This window comes from Vulpes lagopus, chromosome 19 (assembly GCF_018345385.1).
Source record: "Vulpes lagopus strain Blue_001 chromosome 19, ASM1834538v1, whole genome shotgun sequence".
Lineage (NCBI taxonomy): Eukaryota > Metazoa > Chordata > Mammalia > Carnivora > Canidae > Vulpes > Vulpes lagopus.
The window spans coordinates 38569064-38593046 of NC_054842.1; the positions used below are offsets into that span (position 1 = coordinate 38569064).

At 35.5% G+C, this 23983-nt stretch overlaps 1 protein-coding gene across 5 annotated transcripts in view; it reads right to left on the reverse strand.

Moving 5' to 3' along the window:
• The window catches only part of TFDP2 (transcription factor Dp-2), a 162344-nt gene that overhangs the window by 93034 nt on the left and 45327 nt on the right, over nucleotides 1-23983 (reverse strand). For 4 of the 5 annotated variants that reach the window (XM_041733856.1, XM_041733855.1, XM_041733852.1 and 1 more), the window contains exons 2-3: nucleotides 20605-20722; nucleotides 12936-13002 (exon numbers count right to left, since the gene is read on the reverse strand). In XM_041733856.1, coding sequence (XP_041589790.1) covers nucleotides 12936-13002; nucleotides 20605-20619 — 82 coding nt within the window. In that variant the 5' untranslated portion in view covers nucleotides 20620-20722. The remainder of the gene's footprint in view (nucleotides 1-12935; nucleotides 13003-20604; nucleotides 20723-23983) is intronic. The other variant, XM_041733854.1, reaches the window with a different exon arrangement.

Consider the following 23983-nt stretch of genomic DNA (forward strand, 5'->3'; position numbering starts at 1 on the left):
CCCACCCCACCCACGCAAACGCTCTGTCTCTCTTTCCAGGAAATAAATAAAATCTGTAAAAAAATAAATTGCTAGATTTGATTTTAAAAACACTGTGTTGGCAACAAAGCTCTTAAATAGCTTTATGGCATGTTTTCTGATATTTTGCCTTTGGATTTGGCAACTCATGCATTTTATGTTGGTCACAGACAAGACAAATTTAGATAAAGAAATTCAAAAATGAAAACATGTAAGACGAGAGCTTTAGAACTAAATTCCAAGTGCAATCAAAATCATCTTCTTCCTTTAAGGTTTGAAACTAACCAGTATAATTGTTACCAATAATGTTACCAGTAAGTAAGATGGCTAGCTGAAGTTAAAGGTGTGAAAAGGTTTTCTTCAGTCAAAGTACAATGGGCCATACAGGAATAGGAAACAAAACAATCAGATCAACTCCACTTTCAAAATACTAAGCAAATCAGAAATCACATAAAGAAAGACCTTTTAGGGGCACCTGCGTGGCTCAGTTCAGTTGGTTGAGTGGCTTTAGCTCAGGTCAAGAGCCCAGGATCCTGGGATGGGGCTGCCTGTCTCAGGCTCCCTGCTCTGTGGGAGGAGGTTTCTCCCTCTCCCTCTGTCTCTCTCCCAGGCTTGTGCTTGCTCTCTCATTCAAATAGATAAAATCTTTAAAAAAAAAAAAAAGGACCTTTTAATTTCAACAGTACTCTACTCTGCCAACTGAATTATAAGGTGATTCATTGAAAGTACTAAAATAATATAGAAACAAGTTTGCAGATATCCAAACTTATATTCTCCAAAAAGAATATAAGTTTATCATCCTTTCATAAAAAACAATTATTTTAAGAATTATAAAAAACAGGTATCGGGATCCCTGGGTGGCGCAGCGGTTTAGCGCCTGCCTTTGGCCCAGGGCGCGATCCTGGAGACCCGGGATCGAATCCCACATCGGGCTCCCGATGCTTGGAGCCTGCTTCTCCCTCTGCCTGTGTCTCTGCCTCTCTCTCTCTCTCTCTGCGTGTGACTATCATAAAAAAAAAAAAAAAAAAAAACAGGTATCATCATGTCATACTTTTAAAAATAAAGCAATTTCTATGAATTATCAGAATAGACAATAAAAATTTATATTAAAAATGAAAAAAATCCTTTGATTGTGACTCAGCTATAACATATTACATTATCAAAGCTATTTATAAATCTACAATATGCAATCAAAACACAGAGCAAAGTTATGTAATTCAACCAACCACAATATACATTGTGAAAGCAGTTAACAGGAAGATAAAAGATGTGGTAACCACAGCCTACTTAAAAACACTTTAATTTTTTCTTTTTTCATTGTTTTAAATCAGGAACTTCTTATATTTTATTTCTAAAAGGCAATTCTTATTAAATTCTAGTATAATTAAATACTATCATGGTAACCCAACACTATTATTTAAATAAAACTTATCTTAGATAAAACAGGAAAAATACAAGAGAGAAGAAGATCAAATGGCACAGGTCCTTCAGGAAAAGCAAGGTACTGGAATGAGCAGGTCAATAAAACTATTTGTAGAATGGGATAGTTGTCTATTTTCAGATCATTAAGATATTTTTAAATATCCTGAAACCAAACCCAGATTCAAAAGGCAAAGCCAGAACCATTCACCGTGTTTATTAAATTACAATCTCTTACTAAGTCTTGCACAGTAAGAGAGGCCAAACTCACCCTAATATGACCTCAGATTTAGAAGCCTGCCAAAGAATCTGTATAGAAATAGCAACCAAATGTTGCTTATATCTACTGTTCAAAGTAATATAAAACAAAACAAACGCTTACTAGATATTTTAGGACTTAAACTGTGAAGTAAATTCTGAGAAAGAGAATATGGGCAAATGTTAGCAGCCTTTTAAATTAAACATACAAGTCTAAATTATATAAGCTAATTTATTTTTAAGATTTTGAACACTAAAATAATCTTTAACACCAATTCCCTACCTTTTTCACCTTTCCAACTCCTTTTGAATTTTTTTCTCATCAAGAAAGTAAAGGTTCAACTCTACATCTGAAACTAATGATGTATTATAAGTTGGCTAAATTGAATTAAAATTTTTTTTAAAAGTAAAGGTTCCCTTCTTGGCAGAAATGCACTATTAAAGTCCCTATAGGGAGCCATTCCAGCAACACTTTGGTAGAACTGTGAATTCCTTCTGTTCCTACTGCTTAGCCCACAAATTCCTTTTTTCCTGTTCCCAGGCTGTGAAGATTTGTTAAAAAATGTTACAAAGGGCAGCCCCGGTGGCTCAGCGGTTTAAGCCCCGCCCTCGGCCCGGGGTGTGATCCTGGAGACCCAGGATGGAGTCACACATCAGGCTCCCTGTATGGAGCCTGCTTCTCCCTCTGCCTGCGTCTCTGCCTCTGTGTGTGTGTGTGTGTGTGTGTGTGTGTGTGTGTGTGTGTGTTTGTGCCTCTCATGAATAAATAAATAAAATCTTTGGAAAAAAAATGTTACAAAGCCTGAAACAATTAGTTTCACTAAAATTTATGTACTCTAACCTTAGCTAGTTCCCTGCTGCTACTCAGAGATCCCAGAATCATCTCTAGATTAGAAAAGAATAAGAATAGTATAGAACAGGTCCTAAGCAACAATACTCTCCAAATGGAGAATTTATGTTTCTCCCATAATTAAGTGGTGTTCATCCAGGGAGTTCAAAGTTTTTGTGACATGTGAATATCAATCAATGTAATTCACTGTACTCATGGGCTAAAAATATCCCACCATATAATCATTGTAATAGGTAGAGAAAAAAACATTTAATGAAATCCAACAACTATTCACAATCAGAAGAATAGAAGGGAAACTTACTCAACCAGATGGAAGGCAGCTATGAAAACTCTACAGCTAACATCATACCTAATAACACAGACTTGATGCTGTCTTTCCTCCTAAGATCAGGAACACCGCAAGGATTTCTGCTCTCACCATTTCTATTCAACTTTGAACTGGAAGTTCTAACCAGTGATATCAGGAAAGAAAAAGAAATACAAATTGGAAAGAAAAAAGTAAAACTGACTTTAATAGCAAATGACATGATAGTATATACAGAAAATTCAAAGGAATTTATCCATATTTCACGTTATGTTACAAAGCTGTAGTAATCAAAACAGTATGGTACTGGCACAAAAAATAGACACATAGCTCAATGAAACAGAACAGAAAACCCAGAAATGAACCTACAATTATATGGTCAATTAATCTTCAACAAATCAGGAAAGAATATCCAATAGGAAAAAGAATGTCCCCTCCACAAATGGTATTGAGAAAACTAGACAGCAACATGCAAAAGAATGAAATTGGACCACTTTCTTACACTATACACAAAAATAAGCTCAAAATTCATATTGAGGACTTAAATGGGAAACCTGAAACCATAAAAATCCCCAAGAGAGCACTCTGACACTGACCATAGCAACTTCTTTCTAGATATGTCTCCTGAAGCAAGGGAAGCAAAAGCAAAAATAAACTACTGGGACTTCACCAAGATAAAAAGTTTTTGTACAGTAAAGGAAACAATTAAAAAAAAAAAACTAAACTAAAAGGCAATGTATGCTATAGGAGAAGATATCTGCAAATGACATATCTGATAAAGGGTTAGTATCCAAAATATATAAAGAACTTATAAAATTCAACACCCCAAAAATGAATAATCCAATTAAAAAATGGGCAGAATACATGGACCGATATTTCTCCAAAGACCTACAGATACATGAAAAGATGCTCATTATCACTTATCATCAGGGATAAGTCAAAACTACAATGAGAGGGCATCCTGGGTGGCGCAGCGGTTTGGTGCCTCCTGCAGCCTGGGGTGTGATCCTGGAGACCCGGGATTGAGTCCCACATCGGGCTTCCTGCATGGAGCCTGCTTCTCCCTCTGCCTGTGTCTCTGCCTTTCTCTCTCTCTCTTTCTGAATAAATAAATAAATCTTTAAAAAAATTATTAAAAAAAAACCTACAATGAGATATTACCTTGCACCTATCAGAAGGGCCAAAATTAATAACACAAGAAAACAACAGATGTTGGTGGAGATTCCCACCCTCTTGTACTAACGGTGGGAATGCAAGCTGGTGCAGCCACTGTGGAAAACAGTATGGAGGTTCCTTAAAAAGCTTAAAAATAGAACTACTCTACAGTCCAGCAATTGCACGACAGGGTATTTGCCCAAAGAATACACAAATACTAATTCAAAGGGATACATGCTGATGCTAATAGTAGCATTATCTACAACAGCCAAATTATGGAAACAGCCCAAGAGTCCAACAATTGATAAATGGATAAGGAAGATGTGGTACACATATATACAATGGAATATTACTCAGCCATAAAAAGAATGAAATCTTGCCATTTGCAACAATGTGGATAGAGCCAGAGAGTATTATGCTAAGTGAAATAATCCAGTAAGAGAAAGACAAATACCATATGATTCACTCATATGTGGGATTTAAGAAACAAAACAAATGAATAAAGGGAAGAAAGAAAAGAGAGAGAAACAAACCAAGAAATGGACTCTTAACTATAGACAACAAACTGATGGTTACTGGGGAGGAGGGTGGGGGCAAGGGTTAAATAGGTGATGAGGATTAAGGACAGCACTTGTGATGAACACTGGCTGTTGTATGGAAGTGATGAATCACAATACTGTACACCTGAAACTAATATTACACTGTATGTTAACTAACTGGAATTCAAATAAAAACTTACAAAAACTCCTAAGCAATTTAGGAAAGACTTACTAGAAATGAGTTATATGAGGTGGCAGGCTATAAGATCAAAATATAAAAATCAACTATATGTCTACATACTAGCAGAGAATTGAAAATTGAAATTAAAAATATCATTTACAATAGAAAAAACTCCTCAAACTAATAAGTGACTAAAGCAAGGTTGCAGGATACAAGGTTAATATATAAAATTCAACTGCTTTCTTATATACCAGCAATGAATAACTGGAATTTGAAACTAAAAACACAAGACCATTTACATTAGCACTAAAACAAAACAAAACAAAACTTAAGTATACACCCAATAAATATGTATAAGATCTCTATGTGGAAAACCACAAAACTGACGAAAGAAATCAAAGATCTAAAATGGAGAGATATTTTATGTTCATGGCTAGGAAGAATCAATATTGTGAAGATGTCAGTCACGCCCAGTTTGATATATAGATTCGGTACAAACTTAGTCAAAATCCCAATAATTTTGTGGATATCAACAAACTAATTTCAAAATTTACATGGGGGGATCCCTGGGTGGCTCAGTGGTTCAGCGCCTGCCTTTGGCCCAGGGCATGATCCTGGAGTCCCAGGATCTAGTCCCACGTCAGGCTCCCAGCATGGAGTCTGCTTCTCCTTCTGCCTGTGTCTCTGCCTCTCTCTCTCTCTCTCTCTCTCTCTCTCTCTATCATGAATAAATAAATAAAATCTTTAAAAATAAATAAATAAAAATAAAATTTACATGGGGATGCCTGGGTGGCTCAGTCAGTTAAGTGTCTGTCTTCAGCTCAGGTCACAGTCTTGGTGTCCTGGGGTTGAGCCCTATGTTGCACTCCCTGCTCAGTAGGGAATCTATTTCTCTCTCTCTCTCCCTCTGCCTCTCCCCCTTCTTGTGCACGTGCATACTCTCTCTCTCAAATAAATAAAATCTTTAAAAAAAATAAAATTTACATGAAAAGGCCTACACAAATATATTCAACTCCTCTTTGACAAAGGTGCAAAGGCAATTCAGTGGAGAAAGGATAACCTTTTCAACAAATGAAGCTGGAACAACTAGACATTTACATGCAAAAAAAAATTAGACATAAATCTTATACCAAATCTTAGATCAAAATGGATCACTGACCTAAATATAAACAGTAAAATTCCTAGAAGAAAAACAGGAGAAAGTCTAAGTGACCTTGGATTTGGTAATGACTTTTTTCTTTTAGTAACCTCTATACTCAATGGCTTGAATTCACTATCCCGAGATCAAGAGTGACACGCTCTACCAACCGAGACAGCCAGGCACCCCAGGTAATAACTTTTTAGACATAACACCAAAAAAGCATGATCCTTGACAAAGAAAACTGGTAAGCTGGATTTCATTAAAATTAAAAAGTTATTTGTGAAAGTCAGTTTCTCTACCAGCAGATAAGGAATGTCAAGTCTTTGTGTATCCTTACAAGAAACATTATGCTTGTATGTAACTTCTTTTTAAACAAATGATTATAGACACAGCATGTTGTTCCACACTTTTGTTACCTTAATGTGTCTTTGTAGATCATTTAATAGTTGTACATAGGGTTCTTATTCCCAATTTTTTATCTACATGGTATTCCATTATATGTGTTGAACACTATTTAATCAACACTTGATCTTAGCCAAAAGGCCGAGAAGCAATGAACACTATTTAATCAAATCTTACTGGTGAACTTACAGTTTCTAATATTTTGCTATTACATATAATACTGTAAAGATTAAGTTTCACCCTCCAAATCTGCCAGCACATCAGTACAAACAATTCCTAAAACTGGGACTGCTGGGTTATAGGAAATGTGAATGATTAATTATTGTGAAATTGCTTCCCATAAAGGCTGTACTAATTTATGCTCCTACTAGCAGTTTAAGAGAGCATATGTTACCCTACACCACTGACAATAGTGTTTTTATCAAACTTCTTAATACTTGCCAATCTTATAGAGTGGAAAGTGGTACTCAGTGTACTTTTAAGTTTCATGTTTTATGAACGAGGTGGAGTACTTTTTCATCTGTGTAAGACCCATTAATATTTCTTTTTCTTTGATTGTTTATTCATAAATTTTGTCCATTCTCTAAAAATTGGATTGTTGGCTTGTTCACTTGTATCACCATACAATATTCCTCTTTATCCATTTAATGCCTTGAGGCTTTTAGTATATTTTATTTGATATCAACATTGTTTTGCTCACTGTATATCTTTGGTCATTTCTTATTTTCAGTCTTTCTTAGACTTAAGAATTCTGAATACATTTTTAGTTCCAAAGCAACTTTTTCTATGTTGCAGCTGTATCCTCTTGAGAGTTTTCATTCCCTCTTCTATCACAGCTTTCTCTCATCTTTTCCATTAGTTCTGCTTCCACATGAGGAATCTGTTTGATTATTCAGTGATTCCCTCTTTTCAGTTGCTGAATTCATTTTAATAGGTTGTAATTTTAAGAGCCATAGGTATTGCAATCCCTTGGATAGTGTAGAACTCGCAGCCAGTAGAAGATATGCATATTTTAAATTTGATGTGCAAGCAATGAAGGAGCTGACAAAGTGGAATTGCTCTGCCGGGGTTATAAAGGAACAAGTGGAGGATATATTGCAGACCTCACTCACCTGCAAAGACATGAGCAATTCATCCCACAGGTGCAACTCTTCTAACAGCTGCTGAACAGGCAGCTTCCCAGAGGACTGCATATAACTCGCAGGCAAGTATACACATGCCAGGAATATCAAACGTATAGACCACCCAATAGTATTTGCCTCTCAGATAATTGAGAGATCCTTGATCTTCACCAAAGATACTGATGGACTTTCAACACCATACATAGTGAGGTTCTACATTACAGTATTTTACCTTCTATTTTTCTTAATAATGCACAATTACATGATTTATGACAAGGACATACAAATACTCAACCGCTTTTAATTCCTCTACTACTCCCCTGGTTATAAGTGAATATAATTATCTTCAGGCTTGTTCTTATTTTAATTAATTATGTAACTTTTAAGCCCCCAACCCTTAAATATGTGTCTTAAACAGCTCAGAAACCGTATTCACTAAATTCCTTAACACCGTTTTCAACAAGTTTTGATAAGTTCTTTCTTTCTACACTTCTCAAAGATGAGATAAACATTTTTATTAAAAGTCTGGAAATGTATGGCAAAACAGACTCCTGCAGTTCAATATTTACTGAATATAATTGTGCTAGACACCGAGCTAGACTCTGAAGACAAAAAGAGGAAAAAGGACCCTGCTCTCAAGGAGCTCAGAGTTTAGCAAAAGAAAAGGGCAAGCTATAAAGAAATACAATATAATGTGATAAGAACAATAATAAAGTATGTATAGAGTCCAAAGGTTAACACAAAAGAGGCATAGTAAGGAGCTACAGAGGAATTCGTGGTCAGCTAGATTTTAAAAAGCAAATTGGAATTTGCCCAGTGGCCAAAGGAATCATAGACAGAAGGTAAGGACATACATTCTTTCAACAACATTTCTACTTTAGGACAGATACTATGGGATAGATACTTTGAAATACCTGTCCTAGAGATATAATGATTAATTGAGACAAAGTCTTCGACTTTACAGAATCAGAGGAGGGGGACCAATAATAAACCAGTCATTAAAGTACAGTGTGATAAATGCTACCACAGGGATAAGGAGAGAGTAGTAGAGGATTATGGGCCAGGTGGAAATAAGACCTAAACTTAGATGTGAGTAATGAACAGAAATTAGCCAGGCAAAATATATCAGGAGTAGAATGGAGGGCAATGTTGGGGATCACGGCATTCCAGACACAGAGAAGAGTATAGAGATGGGTAAAGAGAGAGACAGACACAGAAAGTGAAGAGAGACAATGTAACTCAATGTGGCAGAAGAAGAGGCATCTGAGATAATGCTAAAGATAAAAGTAAGAAGCACATCACGAAGGATTTTTTTTTTAATTTTATTTTTTTAAAAAAAGATTTTATTTTTAACCAATCTCTTCAGCCAACGTGGGGCTCAGACTTACAACCCTGATATCAAGAGTCGCACACTCTGCTGATGGAGCCAGCCAGGCGCCCAAAGGATCTTTCAAATAAGAGTTTGGACTTTATCTTGAGGGCAATAAGGAACAACTAAACTAGTTTTTTTCTAACATGGAAAGACTGTTCAGATTTATGTTTGAGAGCTATACCACAGTAAATGAAAGAGAAAGAAAGAAATCTGGAAGTACAGCAGTTGCAGTAATCCAGGAAATGGTTTTTAGCAGTCCAAACTAAGATAGTAGCAACAGAGATAGAGAAAACGCATGGGGAGGACTGCAAGACTGAGGATGCAGAAAGAACAAGCCTTATAAATGATTTGATTGGAAGGAGAGAGAAAGAAAACGGAATCAAAGATGAGGCCTCAGTGTCTGGGCAATGGATAGATACTACTATTCAGTCAGATAAGGAAAATGGGAGAGTGTGTTTTGAGAGGGTGAAATACACTTGACCTTAGCCAAAAGGCCAAGAAGTGATAAGAGGGTGAAGTAATCATTTTGATTCTGGACAGACTGAGTCTGAGATGCAGGGAAGTTACTCAAATGATGGTATCCAATAAGCAGCTGGGTATATAACAACTCAAGACAAGGTTTGGGTCAGAGATACAGATTTTAGTAAATGATAACTAAAGCAATTGAGAATAGATGATATTGCCTGGGGAGAATGTACCATATGAGAAGAAAACCTAAGACAAAACGCCATGGAGATTTAGAAGACAGAGCTAAGAAGAGTAGACCAAAAGAGACCAGCCAAAAAGGAAGATGAAAATATTAATATGAGGAAAGGGAGTAAGCACTTAATGAATGCTTGCTATGTGCTAGGTGTTGTGCTAAATGATTTATGTGCATTACTTTACCTAATCCTTCAACACTCTATGAGCAACCTAATATTATTAATCTGCATCATTACAGATGTGGATATTTTAGCTTAGAGAGATCAACTTGCTCAGGTTTACACATTGCTCAGGTTAGGTTTAAGAAGTGCAACCAAGATCACATCAAGTCCTCTAGAGTCCTTGTTCTTAACTGCCTCACTGTACTGCTTTTTAGGAAAGTCTTAAAAAGTGTGTTATCACAGACACACAGGAAAACAGTATATCAAAAAGAAAGACACCATCCCAGCAGCAATGAGTTCACCCAGCAGCACCAAGATCTTGGTTTCTAATATTTTCCATTAAGAGGAATCAGGACTCTCTGGAAAAATGACTGATCTGAGGAGTGGGCAGGAAATATGTAAAATGAGCCTGGAGCATCTTGTAGTGCTAAAAAGTAAGAGTTCAAAACAAAACCAAACAAACAAAAAAAGAAAAACCCACGACAAGGTACATAAAGTCAAAGGAACAGAAAACCAACTGAAAGCTTCCAACGGCCACAGTTGTAATAAGCAGAAAATTAAGTAGCATTGGACTATAAAGCCCAGAGTATAAACTAAATATCATCAGTCCATACTAATATAAATAAAGCAGTAAATAAATAAATAAGAGAGACAAATCTAGGTGCAGAAGAATTCCAAATAATGATGTAGATACTTCCTCTTACAGAGGTAGAACAACCTCTCCATTCCTCAAACATGGGCTCCACATAATGACTTCCTTTCAAAGACTACAGTATGGAAAGGGGGAGAGGGGAGAGAGTCACTGTACAGTACAGAAACATGACAAATGCTAGCTCAGCCAAGTGATAAAGGTTCACAGCAACAATGATAAGCCAGTTAACAGTATAGACCTTTGATATGCTGTGATGAAAATGGCACTTTATCTCTGTGGTTTTTCTCTCAAAAACTCATAACCCTAATCTAATCATGAGAAGCACATCAGAAAAATCCCAATTGAGGGACATTCTACAGAATCCCTGAAAATTACACCTCAAGGCTGTTATTAGAAACACAGAAAGCCTGAGGTACTGTCACAGACAAAAGGAGCCTAAAGATGATGGTCATGAAATGTAATGTGGTATCCCGATAGCTCTCCTGGAACAAAGAAAAACATTAGCTGGTACGCCTGGGTAGCTCAGTGGTTGAGCATCTGCCTTTGGCTCAGGGCATGATCCAGGGTCCAGATATTGAGTCCCACATTGGGCTCACCTGTGAGGAGCCTGCTTCTCTCTCTATGTCTCTGCCTCTCTCTCTCTCTCTCTCTGTGTGTGTGTGTCTCTCATGAATAAATAAATAAAATTAAAAAAAACAAGCTGATCCTCAAATTCATGTGGAATTTCAAGGAATCCTAAATAGCTAGAACAATCCTGAAAAAGAAGAATAAAGTTAAAGGGTTCACAATTCTCAACTTTGAAATTTATTACAGAATTACAGTAATTAAAACATTATGGTACTGGCATATGGACACATAGACCAAGGGAAAAGGATAAAAAGCCTAAAAATAAACCCTCACATATATAGTCAATTGATTTTTGACAAGGGTGACAAGACCACTCAGTGGTCAAAGGACAGTCTCTCAACAAATGGTAATGGAAAAACTTGAATATCCATATTCCAGTTTGACTCATATCGTATACAAAAATTAACTCAAAATGGATCAAAGACCTAACAAACTAAAACTATAAAATTCTTAGAAGAAAGCATTGGGGAAAATCTTTAGGACACTGGATTTGGCAACCATGTCATGGATATGACATGAAAAACACTGGCAACAAAAGAAAAAAATAGATGAACTGGATTTTAGCAAAATAAAGAACTTTGGCACATCTAAGGAGACTATAAAGACAGTGAAAAGACAACCTACTGCATAGAAGAAAATATTTACAAATTGTCTCATTGGAAAAGCTGAAAAGCATTAAGGCTTGTGGTATCTCTTTTACTGTCTCATAACACATACTTAAATTCTCAGAATAATTCTACAGACTTTATTATTAAGCTAGACCTTTTTATATTGAAGTACAGACTTCTCTAGTCTTCTCTCCAGGGCATATACTCTTTCAGGAAATTGTTTCATAGCTATCTGTATTATAATGACATGTATTTTGTTCCTACCTTTAATAATGAAAAATTTCAAACATATATAAAGGAAGAGAGAAAGGAATAATGAAACCCCATAAAGCTATCACCCAGCATAAAGAATTTAACCAATTCATAGATAGTTTTATCTATAGTCCTACCCACTTTACTCTTCCTCCCCCAGTAGATTATTTTGAAGCCAATCCCAAACATCCTATCATTTCAACTATAAATATTTCAGTATGTTATCGCTATATACTAAAAAATACTGTTGAATTTTGACACACAGCAAGATACAGTGTCTTGCATAAATTCTTGTACTGCTACGTCAGACTCCTGATATAAGCATTCCTTCAGTAAACTATATATTAGATAGAGGAATTCCAGGAAGTAGGGCTATCAAACAAGAAAATCAAGAAAAAAGTGGCTTGAACAGTTAGTTTCAATTGTAAGAGGATTATTTATCAAAGCTAGTCTTAGAGGCACCTTGGTGGTTCAGTTGGTTAAGCATCCAACTCTTGATTTTGGGTCAGGTTATGATCTCAGGGTTGTAAGATCAAGCCCCATGTTGGGTTTTGTGCTGAGCATGGAGCCTGTTTGGGATTCTCTCTCCCCACTCTCTCTCTGCCATCCCTCCCACTCTTCCCTCTTTCTCACACATGGGCTCTGGCGCATGCACACACACACTTTCTCCCTCAAAAAAAACCAAACAAACAAAAAAAAAACAAACGGTGGTTTTAAAGACCTCTTAGGAAAGAGATGGACAAAAGTAACACAAATACCACACACACTCTCAGGGGTGCCTGGGTGGCTCAGACGCTTGGTTAAGCATCTGCCTTTGGCTCAGGTCATGGTCTCAGGGACCTGGGATCAAGCCCCACATAGGGCTCCCTGCTCAGCAGGGAGTCTGCTACTCCCTTCCCTCTGCTCCTCCCCCTGCTTGTGCTCTGTCTCTCAAATGAATAATAAAAATCTTAAAAAAAAAAAAATGCCACACACTCTCTCTCATCCTAACTCTCTGTCTCCCACCACCTCTCAGAACTTTCACAGGATACAAGTTATTTGGTATATGATAACACAACACAGTAATATTACATAATTGTTATTATACATAAAGTAATACACGTTAGCTGCATACTCTATAAAACAAATGCAATAAAAGCTCAATGCAGAAAATTTCAATTCATCTGTTCTTACCTTTTGTTGGACTGAGATTCTGATCTATAAATCCTCTTAGTTCTGCATTTGTAGAAGTCAAACCAACCTGAATCAAATAGTTTTAAAAATTAAAAATAGGATCTTAAGAATTACATGATCATTTAATAAGCTATTTTATACTTCCTACTGAAGAACCATGTCAAATAATATAGATAGCCACATAAAAATAAATTAACTATATCATCAATATAAGTAGAATTACAAAGAATACATTGTTTGAAATGGGAAAACATGAACTGTCCAAATTAAGATAAAAATTATGAAATAATGTTACTTGTGTGCAGAATTGAAATCTATAGATTTTACTGATTTTTTTTTGAAGGCAAGTTAATGTGGCAGCAGTCAAGTTGCCAATAGATATAACAAAATTCCACCTTCATGATGCCCTTAATTTTTGCTGTTCATAATTGCTGCCTATAGTACTTTTTTTTTCTATAATACTTTTCAACATTATGATATGTAATAGATCAGGTAAAGGCCATTAATACCACACCATAGAGGTGAGGTCTACTGGTCTCAAATCCAACTGCTTGAATTCATACTCTGCTTCACCAAAGCTACTAGATGCATGGTCATGGTCAAGTCACGCAAGCTCTCTACACCTCAGTCTCCTCAAATATAACTGAAGGGTGTTAGAAATGTTTACCAGTTTAGGTTATCAGAAAGATCAAGATAATTCTTGTAAAGCATCTAGCACAGTATCTGGCACAAAGTGCTTAAATATGTTAACCTTACTATTAATATGATACTGGAGGGACTATTTATAGCAAGTGTGTTTGTAAATTCACCTTTAGACCATTTATTTCATTAATGTGATAGCCACTGGACTTCATGGAATCATAGAGTTAAATGTGATAGATCATCAGAATTTTAAAAAATTTATTATAGAGCCAGGAGGAAAAAAAACTTGACATAAAGCAACATTCCAATAAATTATTCTATTACTATTATGTTATTGTTTTAATCCTTGTAGATTTATAATCTTCAAATATCAATGCTAACTTGGTATCTCCAACATCCTTTCAAAGTTCTAGCACATCAAAAAGGTTTTAAAGCACACAAAGCTTTATAACTTTGTATCTGTGCACTTAATGTTGTTTTTAAACTATCCACTGCAGCATTATATATTCTTCATTAGCACTCCTTTAATACTTTACAATTTCATAATGTAAGAGCTAATTATTTCATTATTTAGTAATTCAAATGCACTACTAATAGCTATTTCTTTTTGTCAAGAGATACGTTACCAGAAATATTTCTACATATCATTCACATCATGGAAAAGTAATTCTGATGCAAACCTATCTCTAGCATCTAATACTGAATTTTTATGACAGCAGCTAAGTGGAAGACATCTAAAATGCAGCTTCTCAATTTTTTGTAGACAATGGTGCAGATACTTAATTCTATCTAGCTTCTTATAAGTATGCTATTAGAAAAAAAATAAGTATGCTATTAGAAGTACTCTTTGCAGCAAATTACCACCATAAGAATTGCTTACAAATATTAAATGTTAAGTGTTCAATTTGTAAATGCCAAGAGTTTACTGTGGCATCTACTAAGATGTTTCCTTAAAAAACAAAACAAAACAAAACAAAAAAAACAAAAAAAAAACTTTTCTGCTATAAGAAGAGAAAACTTTCATTGGAGTTCTACTTTAGAAAGAAAGCAAAGAAGGCAAAGACAGCTTTTAATATTCCATGCTTAATACACTGTGATCATTTAATACATGTATTAACAATAATTTCAAAAGCATCAGATTATACTCTTTGTTATTATACAAAGATAACGGCAAAAACCTCAACTGAAACCACATATTCACAGTGGAGAGTTCACAGTTACTGGGTTACTGTTATGTTTAAACACCTGCTCTTTTAATGGCCAACTTCTGCAGAGTGAGGCAAGGAATGAATTTGGAAACATTTTAAGCAGCAGTACATCTGCATCTTAATAACCAACAAATTATACTCTAAAAAGATAAAGGTCAATTTTGAGTCAATACTATATGCTAATTTTGGTCCAATAGGTGGAGAGGAGGTGTTTTTTAGAGTTTATGTAAATACTACTAAAGTATAGTTTATATAAAAACTACTAAATACTACTAGAGTGTATTTAGAGTTTATATAAATACTACTGAAGTTAAAATTTCAAAAATTTATTAATCTCTGCTATAATAAACACTTTATAGTTTAAAGACAAAGAAAATATTACTCGGGTATAGAAAAAGTAGAGAAGGAAAGGCATTTAAAAACAACTATTCTTTCCTTCTACTATTTAAGAAGAATATAATAATAGTTCACAGACCTAAAAAAGTGAACTCATTTTATGTAAAATTTTTCACCTAATAAGGTCCTGAGAAAAGTTTTCTATTTGGATATTCAAACACTGTTGTATACTGCAAGCAGTCACTAAGTGTCTGTAGAATAAAAAATATCCAAGACCAACTTTAAGACTCAAACCATATTTCCCATTAATAACATTATAATTTTACTGACATTTAACATTGACAAAACTGAAACAAAACAAGATTCAGAGTGAGATGATCTATACTCTAAGTTCAGCTCTGCATTCACAAGCAAGGTGATCTTGGAACAGTCACTGCTAAACGGAGACGATAATACATATGTGCATGACAAATTCAGAGAGCTTCTTAGATCAAATTAATTAATTATGTGAATATGATAGTGACAAAGCAATACTCAAGTTATTCAAATGGTAATGCTTTTAACTCTTCTGACAATTCACAAAAGAGAGATGCAAGTGACCAATGAACATATACAATGTCAGTTTGACCTAACTAGTAATTGGAGAAATAAATAAATTACGTACCATTTTTTTTTTTTTTTTTGCTGATTACACTGGCAAAGATTAAAAAGAAAATAAAGGGAAGTGGCACTTTAATTCACTACTGATGAATATATAAATTAGTGTAACCTTTCTGAAATGCAGCTTAGCAACATAAAACAAAAGCCCTCCCTCACCCAAAGCATAGCTCTTTGGGCCACTAATTTCATAAGATTTTGCCTTATGGAAATAATCCCATGAGTAAGTAAAAAGAAACAAAGAGCTAAAAAAAATAAGGGAAATAATGTATAGTTAACATCAGGAAACTGGTATAAATATGTCCATACAGCAGATAACATAAAACAGTCATTTAAAGTGATGTTGCAGAGATATTGAGACAAGAAAAGACATTTGTCATAGAGATTAAACTAAATATTAGGTTATAAAACAGTATGATCTCATTTTTATTAAAAATATATACATACATTTTGTTATACACACACACACACACACACACACACACACACACACGTATATATACCAGATGTCTTCCTAGGCAAAATTCTGCTGATAATCTCTAGGCTAGTTTCCTTATCTGTATTCTCTAATTTTTCTGTAATGAGTATCATGGTTTACATATTTTTTAAAAGATGCTTGACGAGGCAAAAAATACATGTCAAATTAACTTTCAAGATTCTTTATTGTACACTGAATGAGCTGAAGTCAGAACACACCTACATTTGTGGTCATGAAGAGTAATCAGTGGATACTAGAGACTATTTGACAACAATTTTATCCCAGAAACAATGAATTTACTGCCTGCTCTACAGACCTTTCTTTTTGCAAAATGATCCATCCCATCCATCCATGTAGCTCTAGTATGACTGTTAATCTTTGGGCCTCAACCGTGCCATGTCAGCAGAAGTGGACTCATGACCAGGACATGCCCCACTTCTTTCTCCACACTGGCTTGTCTAACATGTGGGCCAAGCAGGGCCAATCAAAGTTCCTCTGTGGACTTGAAATATAAATGCCAAAAAAGGGAAAGTTCCTTCTCTCCTACTGAGGTAAGAATTGTAAGGACAATATAGGGCATTTTGCTACCATATAGAGAGAGCCAAGAGATGGAAAAAGGAACACAAATCCCTCCCTGACACCACCATTCAGTCTCTTCAATTCAGATGTGTTTGAAGCCAGAGTACCCCAGACTCTTTAGGTGTGTGAATAAATATATTACATTTTTTGCCTTAAGCTCTTTTGAATAGGGTTTCTATCATTTGCAATCATGAGACATACGATGGCATGGGTAAGACAAAAACAACTCTTCACAAAAAACTGTCCTCATACGAGATATGTAAAATGAGAAACAGAAAATAAGAGAATAAATAATTGAATATATGTTTAATGATGCCTCTATAAGACCTCGGCAATCTCTTCCATGTCTAAGAGTTTTTACTTCTCAGTGTCATGTGACACAACTGATCACTCCCTCCTTCTTAAAACACTTTACTTGGCTCCAGGTCATCAGGATAACACTCTTTCTTTCCTTTCTGGTCTTTTTTTGAGTCTCTTTTGCGGCTTCTCCCCAGATGTTAGAAAATCCCTGTGCTCAGACCTTGGGTCCTCACGTATACTCTATCCATTCATGTCTTATATACTCTCATGTCTTATATACTCTCATGAGTACCACAGCTTTAAAATAACTTAATATGAAATGACTCCAAAATTTCCATATCCAATTGCAACCTTCCTCCTAAGCTCCAAAGTCATTTACCAAACTACCTACCCAATATCCTCACCTGGACATCTTTAGGTCAATCTTAATATGTTCAAAATGATTGTTGAGTTTGCCACAAAATCCCACAGTTCCCCAAGAGTTTCTCTTCTCATTAAACAGCATAGCCCTTTACCCAGTTACACAAGCCAAATACTGAGAAGTTTTCTTTAATTTCTCCCTGCCTCCATATCCTAATTACTCAGTAACTCCTGATGTCTGTCCTTTCAAATACAACCTAGAGGGATCCCTGGGTGGCGCAGCGGTTTAGCGCCTGCCTTTGGCCCAGGGCGCGATCCTGGAGACCCGGGATCGAATCCCACGTTGGGCTCCCGGTGCATGGAGCCTGCTTCTCCCTCTGCCTATGTCTCTGCCTCTCTCTCTCTCTCTGTGTGTGTGACTATCATAAATTAAAAAAAAAAAAAAAATACAACCTAGATCCAGCCACTTTTCCCTGTCTCCAATATCATTACCTCAGCCCAAATCATACTCTGCTGTCTGAACTACTGAGACAAGTGCCAAATGAGTCTGTTTCTATTATGCCTCTCTTCAGTCTATTCACTTAGCAGCCAGGACAAACTTTCTAAAACAGTAAGTCAGGTCATGCAACTATTCCATCAAATCTCCAGTGGCTTCTTAGTGATGTTTTAAATACATACCCATCACCTAGTCTTTGAGGCTCCACATAAGCTGGCTCCTGCTTTCTTTCTTTCTTCATCTCCTACCACTCTTCCTTGCTTACTCTGTTCTACTTATAAACCAGTCATCTTGCTGTTCCTTGAACAACTACACCGTTTCTTGACTCTACCTGGAATGTTCTTCTCCCAGATACTTGTATATCTGACTTCCTCTTCTTGGATTGAGACTCAAGAGCATTTCTGTCTAAAATTAATTTCCTTACAGAGAACTCTTCTGAACACATAAATTGAAAGAGCTCTCCCTCTTCTAACTTGTTTTATTTATCTTCATGACATTTACCATTGCCTGACATTATATATGTACTTATTGTCTTCTCTCACTACAGACACTATAAGCCCCAGGAAGCCAGAGGCCTAGAACAGTATTAGGTACATATATTGCGGGCGGAGAGGAGAATGAATTGCTCATGGCATTGTGAACTAGTATAATCTTTTCAGTAAGTATCCTGACAAAACATATTAAAAGCCACAAAAATGTTCTTCTCTATTGTAGAATGGTTAATGATTTGACTGGTTACTTTCAGACAGCCTATTTCAATTCTTTCCCACATGCATCAGCTCAGCCCAATCTGAGGTTTGACCTCTTCATGTCCCTAACTCTATATCAAAAGAGTATCAGCTCATCACTTATCCTCTCCCGAGGTTGCCAGAGCACAAAGAGAAACATATTTCTCACTGTTTGATTTCTTCCAAATATACAAACAAAATAATAGGAGTAGGATTACCATCGGTTCAAATGCCTTATGTTACTTTAGGGAAACAACTTTTAATATAGCAAACTGTACATATGACTAGGAAGATGATATTTGACTCAAGGTACATTTTGAGCCAATATAGCTTGCTATTTGAATGTTAACCATCTTGTGGTTCAAGATAACTTTTATCTCCTTTTTTTTCCTAAGGAGAAAAAAAATTAAGATAATATCCTCAAAAAAAAAAAAAAAAGATAATATCCTGCAAGAAAATTCCCAATACACAGACTAAAACTTTGCCTCTTCTTTTCCCCAAATAGCGCTTTAACAAATATATATAACAGCTGTAAATTAAAGCAGAGTATTCCTGATAATTTATTCTAACAAAATTAGTTAAATGATAATGAATCAAAATCTGTATCTGCTTATAGCATGTCATAAGCAAGGTTAATAATAGAAACATAGATAAATCAAGAAGGTTTTTTTTATGTTATTCTTTAGATGCATAATGGACAGTATTTGGAACTATGTCTGGCTGATAAGGAGACTTTTCACACACAATATAATGCTTGCTTCTCCCAGCCACAGTTAAATAAACCACTAGTAGATACCACACTTAAACAGTGCCAGAGGTCGGCCCCAAGAAGTCTGAAATTGGAGCTGACATGGGCAGACAAGCCTGACATGGATCTGTCAAGCTGCCTTCCTCCTTTTCTTTGCACCTCTCTTTCTCTGAACAGGCTGGTTCTGTAACACATACACTGAGATGCTGCCTGGAAATCTAAGGAGCATGATTTACAGAGAGAGACAGAATATTAAGCAGCTGCACACAGATAAGCAGAGATAATAAACGGAATATAAATACTGCTTCAATTCCTGGTACATTTCAAGTTCTTGCACCCAGATCTTTCTGAGGGCCCACTAAATTCCTACTCTTAAACTCTATGAAACATTCCTGGATCTTTATAATAAATTCCCTTTTTAAGGGAGCCTAAGCTGATTTCTGTTACATGTAACCAAAGACTCCAACAGCATAATCTGGGAACAGTAAAGCCATGATAAGACATTTCCCTATATGTTTTAGTATTTATTTACTGGCATAATTCTTCACATAACTGGAAACAAATCTACTGCTACAGTCTGACAATAAGAATGTAACTTGAAAGGAAGCAGAGTCAGAAATAACAGCCTAAAACAGAGGAAACAAACTGAAACAAACAAACTTCTCCAAAACACTGAAAATCTAATGTCTCCTCAGGAACCATCTCATGGAAGACAGCAAGCTTCTTTGGAACAATATCCCAGTACACATATTTCCTTGAGTAAATCCACAAGAAAAAAACTGGGCCAAAGAAAACAGTGATTTTCTCAATAAGGCTAGTAAATCTCCAGCAATACCAAAACAAATTTATTACAGTACCAAAAAGGAGAGGGGTGGGAAACTTTCTAGAGATAGTAATTTTGTAGCTATTGAGAAGGTGCAAGTTGGCAGCAATTTACAAGAATGCTACAGTGCCCATTCGAGGGCTATGTTCAATACCATTTAAGTTTAGTATCTCATTCTTTGCATAAACAAAAACAATCATAAATTAATGCCAGTACATTGAACTTGATTAATTAGAATAGTGAAGAAAATATGCATAGGAAAAAGTACAACTCACTTTAAAAATACTTACATTTAAAAATTTACAAATACTTACATTTTTTGCCGTCATGTCAAATTGTATTCAATTTAAAATTCTGTAAAGCCATTAAAAAACAAACAAAAAAACAAAAATAAAAAAAACTTCGTCTTCAACAATTCTTTAAAAGAACATCCTGTTAAAGGGGGGAAAAAAGAGGGAATAGTAATGTAATAACAATAATAGGCAATGTTTATGTCATATTTACCCTGTGATATGCATTGTTCAAGTGGATTATTTAAATTAATCCTCACAACAACACTATCAGATATGTACCATTTTAATCTGCATTTTCTAAATAAAAACTGGGGCTTACAGAGATTAAATAATTTGACCAAATCAACTAAGCTAACAAGTGATAAAACTCAGGCTCTGAAATATCATACTATGTTGCTTTAGATAACACACTGAAAGAAATAGCCAGTACCAGGGTTGAGGCAAGAGAGGTTCAAGATAAGACTAGAACATTTTATTGTACCTACAGTAAGGAAGAGCTCAAAAAATGATGGAGACATATCAAAAGTATACAGGAGTCCGCTGAAAGGGCCAACAACTGGACAATTTGGAAAAACTGAGCAAACTGATACACTGTTCAGTGTATCACTGATACACACTGATACAAACTCTTTGAATAAAAGAACAATCCAGGACTTCATACTGATAGAAGCAAATAATGAGGAAGAAGGGAAAGCTCTTCTTTGCAATATGATACCAAATAGTAAATATAAACAAATAATGCAATTAGAAAGCTACCAATTTATAAACATCACAGTAGTAACTGATAGACGAGGATTATCAAGAGATACTAAAGCTTTAGTGGGTGAAAGTGGTAAGAAAAAGGATATTTACATAGTCTTGAAATATCATCCCACAAAATACCTATTAATTCAAATTTTACAGTGAAGAAACCTGGCACACAACACTTAGCCAAAGTGATCAAGCCTACCAAATGACCACCAGCAATGACACAAACCAGCATCATGCATCTCTACAAATGCACTGAGATGGATACAACACCACTTCTGAGATATTTCTGACCAAAGCATAATGTAAATCTAATCATGAGAAAATATCAGAGAAATTTGAATTGAGGGGCACTGTATAAAATAATGGACTGAACTTTTAAAACATTTTTGTGTCATGAAAGAAAAAAGGAACCTGACAAACATTCCAGATTTAAAAAGACGAAAGTCACATAAAAATTATATTCAACACATGACCCTTGACTAGACTCTGGACCAGAAAAAAATAATTGCTGTGAAGACCATTACTCTGGCAACTGGAAAAACTGAAATAAATTCCACACACTGGTTAAGAGTATTGCTTTAGTGTCCATTTCCTGCTTTGATCAGAAGGCTGTGGGGGTTTTTAAGTGAATGTTCTTGTATTTAGAAAAAATACACCAAAATATTAGAAGTACAGAGATATGATAGCAGCAAGTTACTTTCAAATGATTAAAATATATATATATATATATAATCTGTATACAGAGAGAGAGTAGGAGTGATGATGCAAGTGTGGCAAAATGCTGGCAATTGGATAATCTGGGTAAAGTGTATTCAGGAGTTCTTTGCCCTATTTTTGCAACTTTTCTCTTATCTCATAATTATTTCAAAATTAAAACTTTAATAAGACTTTCAAAGGGAGGGAAAAAGTAAAACTTAATTTTGAAAAGATCATAAACAATAGGGCTTGAAGAAGTGGAGGCACTATTTGCCTCATATACTACAATCTGATTCTGCAAGTAAAACTTTGTGATTGAAAAATATATATCTTTACTTTTCAATAAAACACTGAACTTCTAATTTTTCAGGTGCCTGGGCGGCTCAGTCAGTTAAGCATCTGACTTTGGCTCAGGTCATGATCCCAGGGTCCTGCAATAGAGCTCTGAGTTGGGTGGCCCCCTCAGCAGGGAGTCTGCTTGTCCCTCTCCCCCTGCCCCTCCCTTTATTCCTGTGGGTGCGTGCACACTCTCTCTCTTAAAAATAAGTAAAATCGGGATCCCTGGGTGGCGCAGTGGTTTGGCGCCTGCCTTTGGCCCAGGGCACGATCCTGGAGACCCAGGATCGAATCCCACGTCGGGCTCCCGGTACGTGGAGCCTGCTTCTCCCTCTGCCTGTGACTCTGTCTCTATCTCTCTCTCTCTGTGACTATCATAAATAAATAAAAATTAAAAAAAAAATAAATAAACCCTAGGGCTGACCTTTAAAAAAAAAAAAAAAGTAAAATCTTAAAAAAAAAACAAACCACCTGAATTTACAATATTTTTTTAAATGTTCTTTTTTTTAGATTTATTTATTTATGATAGACATGGGGGGGAGAGAGAGGGGGAGAGAGAGAGAGAGAGGCAGAGACACAGGCAGAGGGAGAAGCAGGCTCCATGCAGGGAGCCCGATGTGGGACTCGATCCCGGGACTCCAGGATCGCGCCCTGGGCCAAAGGCAGGCGCTAAACTGCTGAGCCACCCAGGAATCCCCTGAATTTACAATATTTCAATGATAAAGAAAACACTAAAAAAAAACAAGTAAGACCTGGACTACCACTATGATTTTCACTGTCTCATGGTAATCGTAGATTTGTTCACCATGTCTAAAATGATCTAATATGAAAATCAAGTTCCTTTGCTAGAACTGTTTTGCATTCATCAACTATTTGTTATTCTCTTCAGTATTAAAAATATCAGATAAATAAGAAAGTGCAAGTTCCTGACATCCCATTCACTAATACCTAACATTTTAAAACTAAGAATTCAAGATATGAGTATCTCCTTTTGAAGATTAATATTTTAGCCAAGCTTGATCTAAGCACAGAACTCTTACCTAATAGGTAGAAAACAGCTCTTTAAGCACATATTTACAAAATTTATCCACACATAATCACCAACAAAGTAGTAACAAATTTCAAAGAGGCAATATTACACAGATTACGGTCTCTGACCACAACACAAATTAGGAATCAACCATTTTAAATAATCAGTTAAAAATCATATATTTAAAAATAAAAATATATTAAACAATCCATGAATTAAAGAGATAAATGTAAAATATTTATAACTGAAATGACAGTGAAAATAATAAAACTGGCTGGCTTAGCTGGAAGACAGTGCAATGCTTGATCTCAGGCTTGTGAGCCCAACATTCGGTGTAGAGATTACTCAAAAATGAATAAACAAATAAACTTATAAAAATAAGGAAAAAAATAATAAAACTTGCAAAGTGCAGCTGAAGTAGTACTTAGAAGTAAATTTATATTTCTCTTCATTCATGAAGCAATCAACTTAAAAGATTAGTTGATTAAGCAATCAACTTAAAAGATTAGATCAGTGCGAACTCGAAGATATGCAAGGAGCAATAATTAATTATTTAAATAGAAACAATTAAAATAACCATTGGTTCTA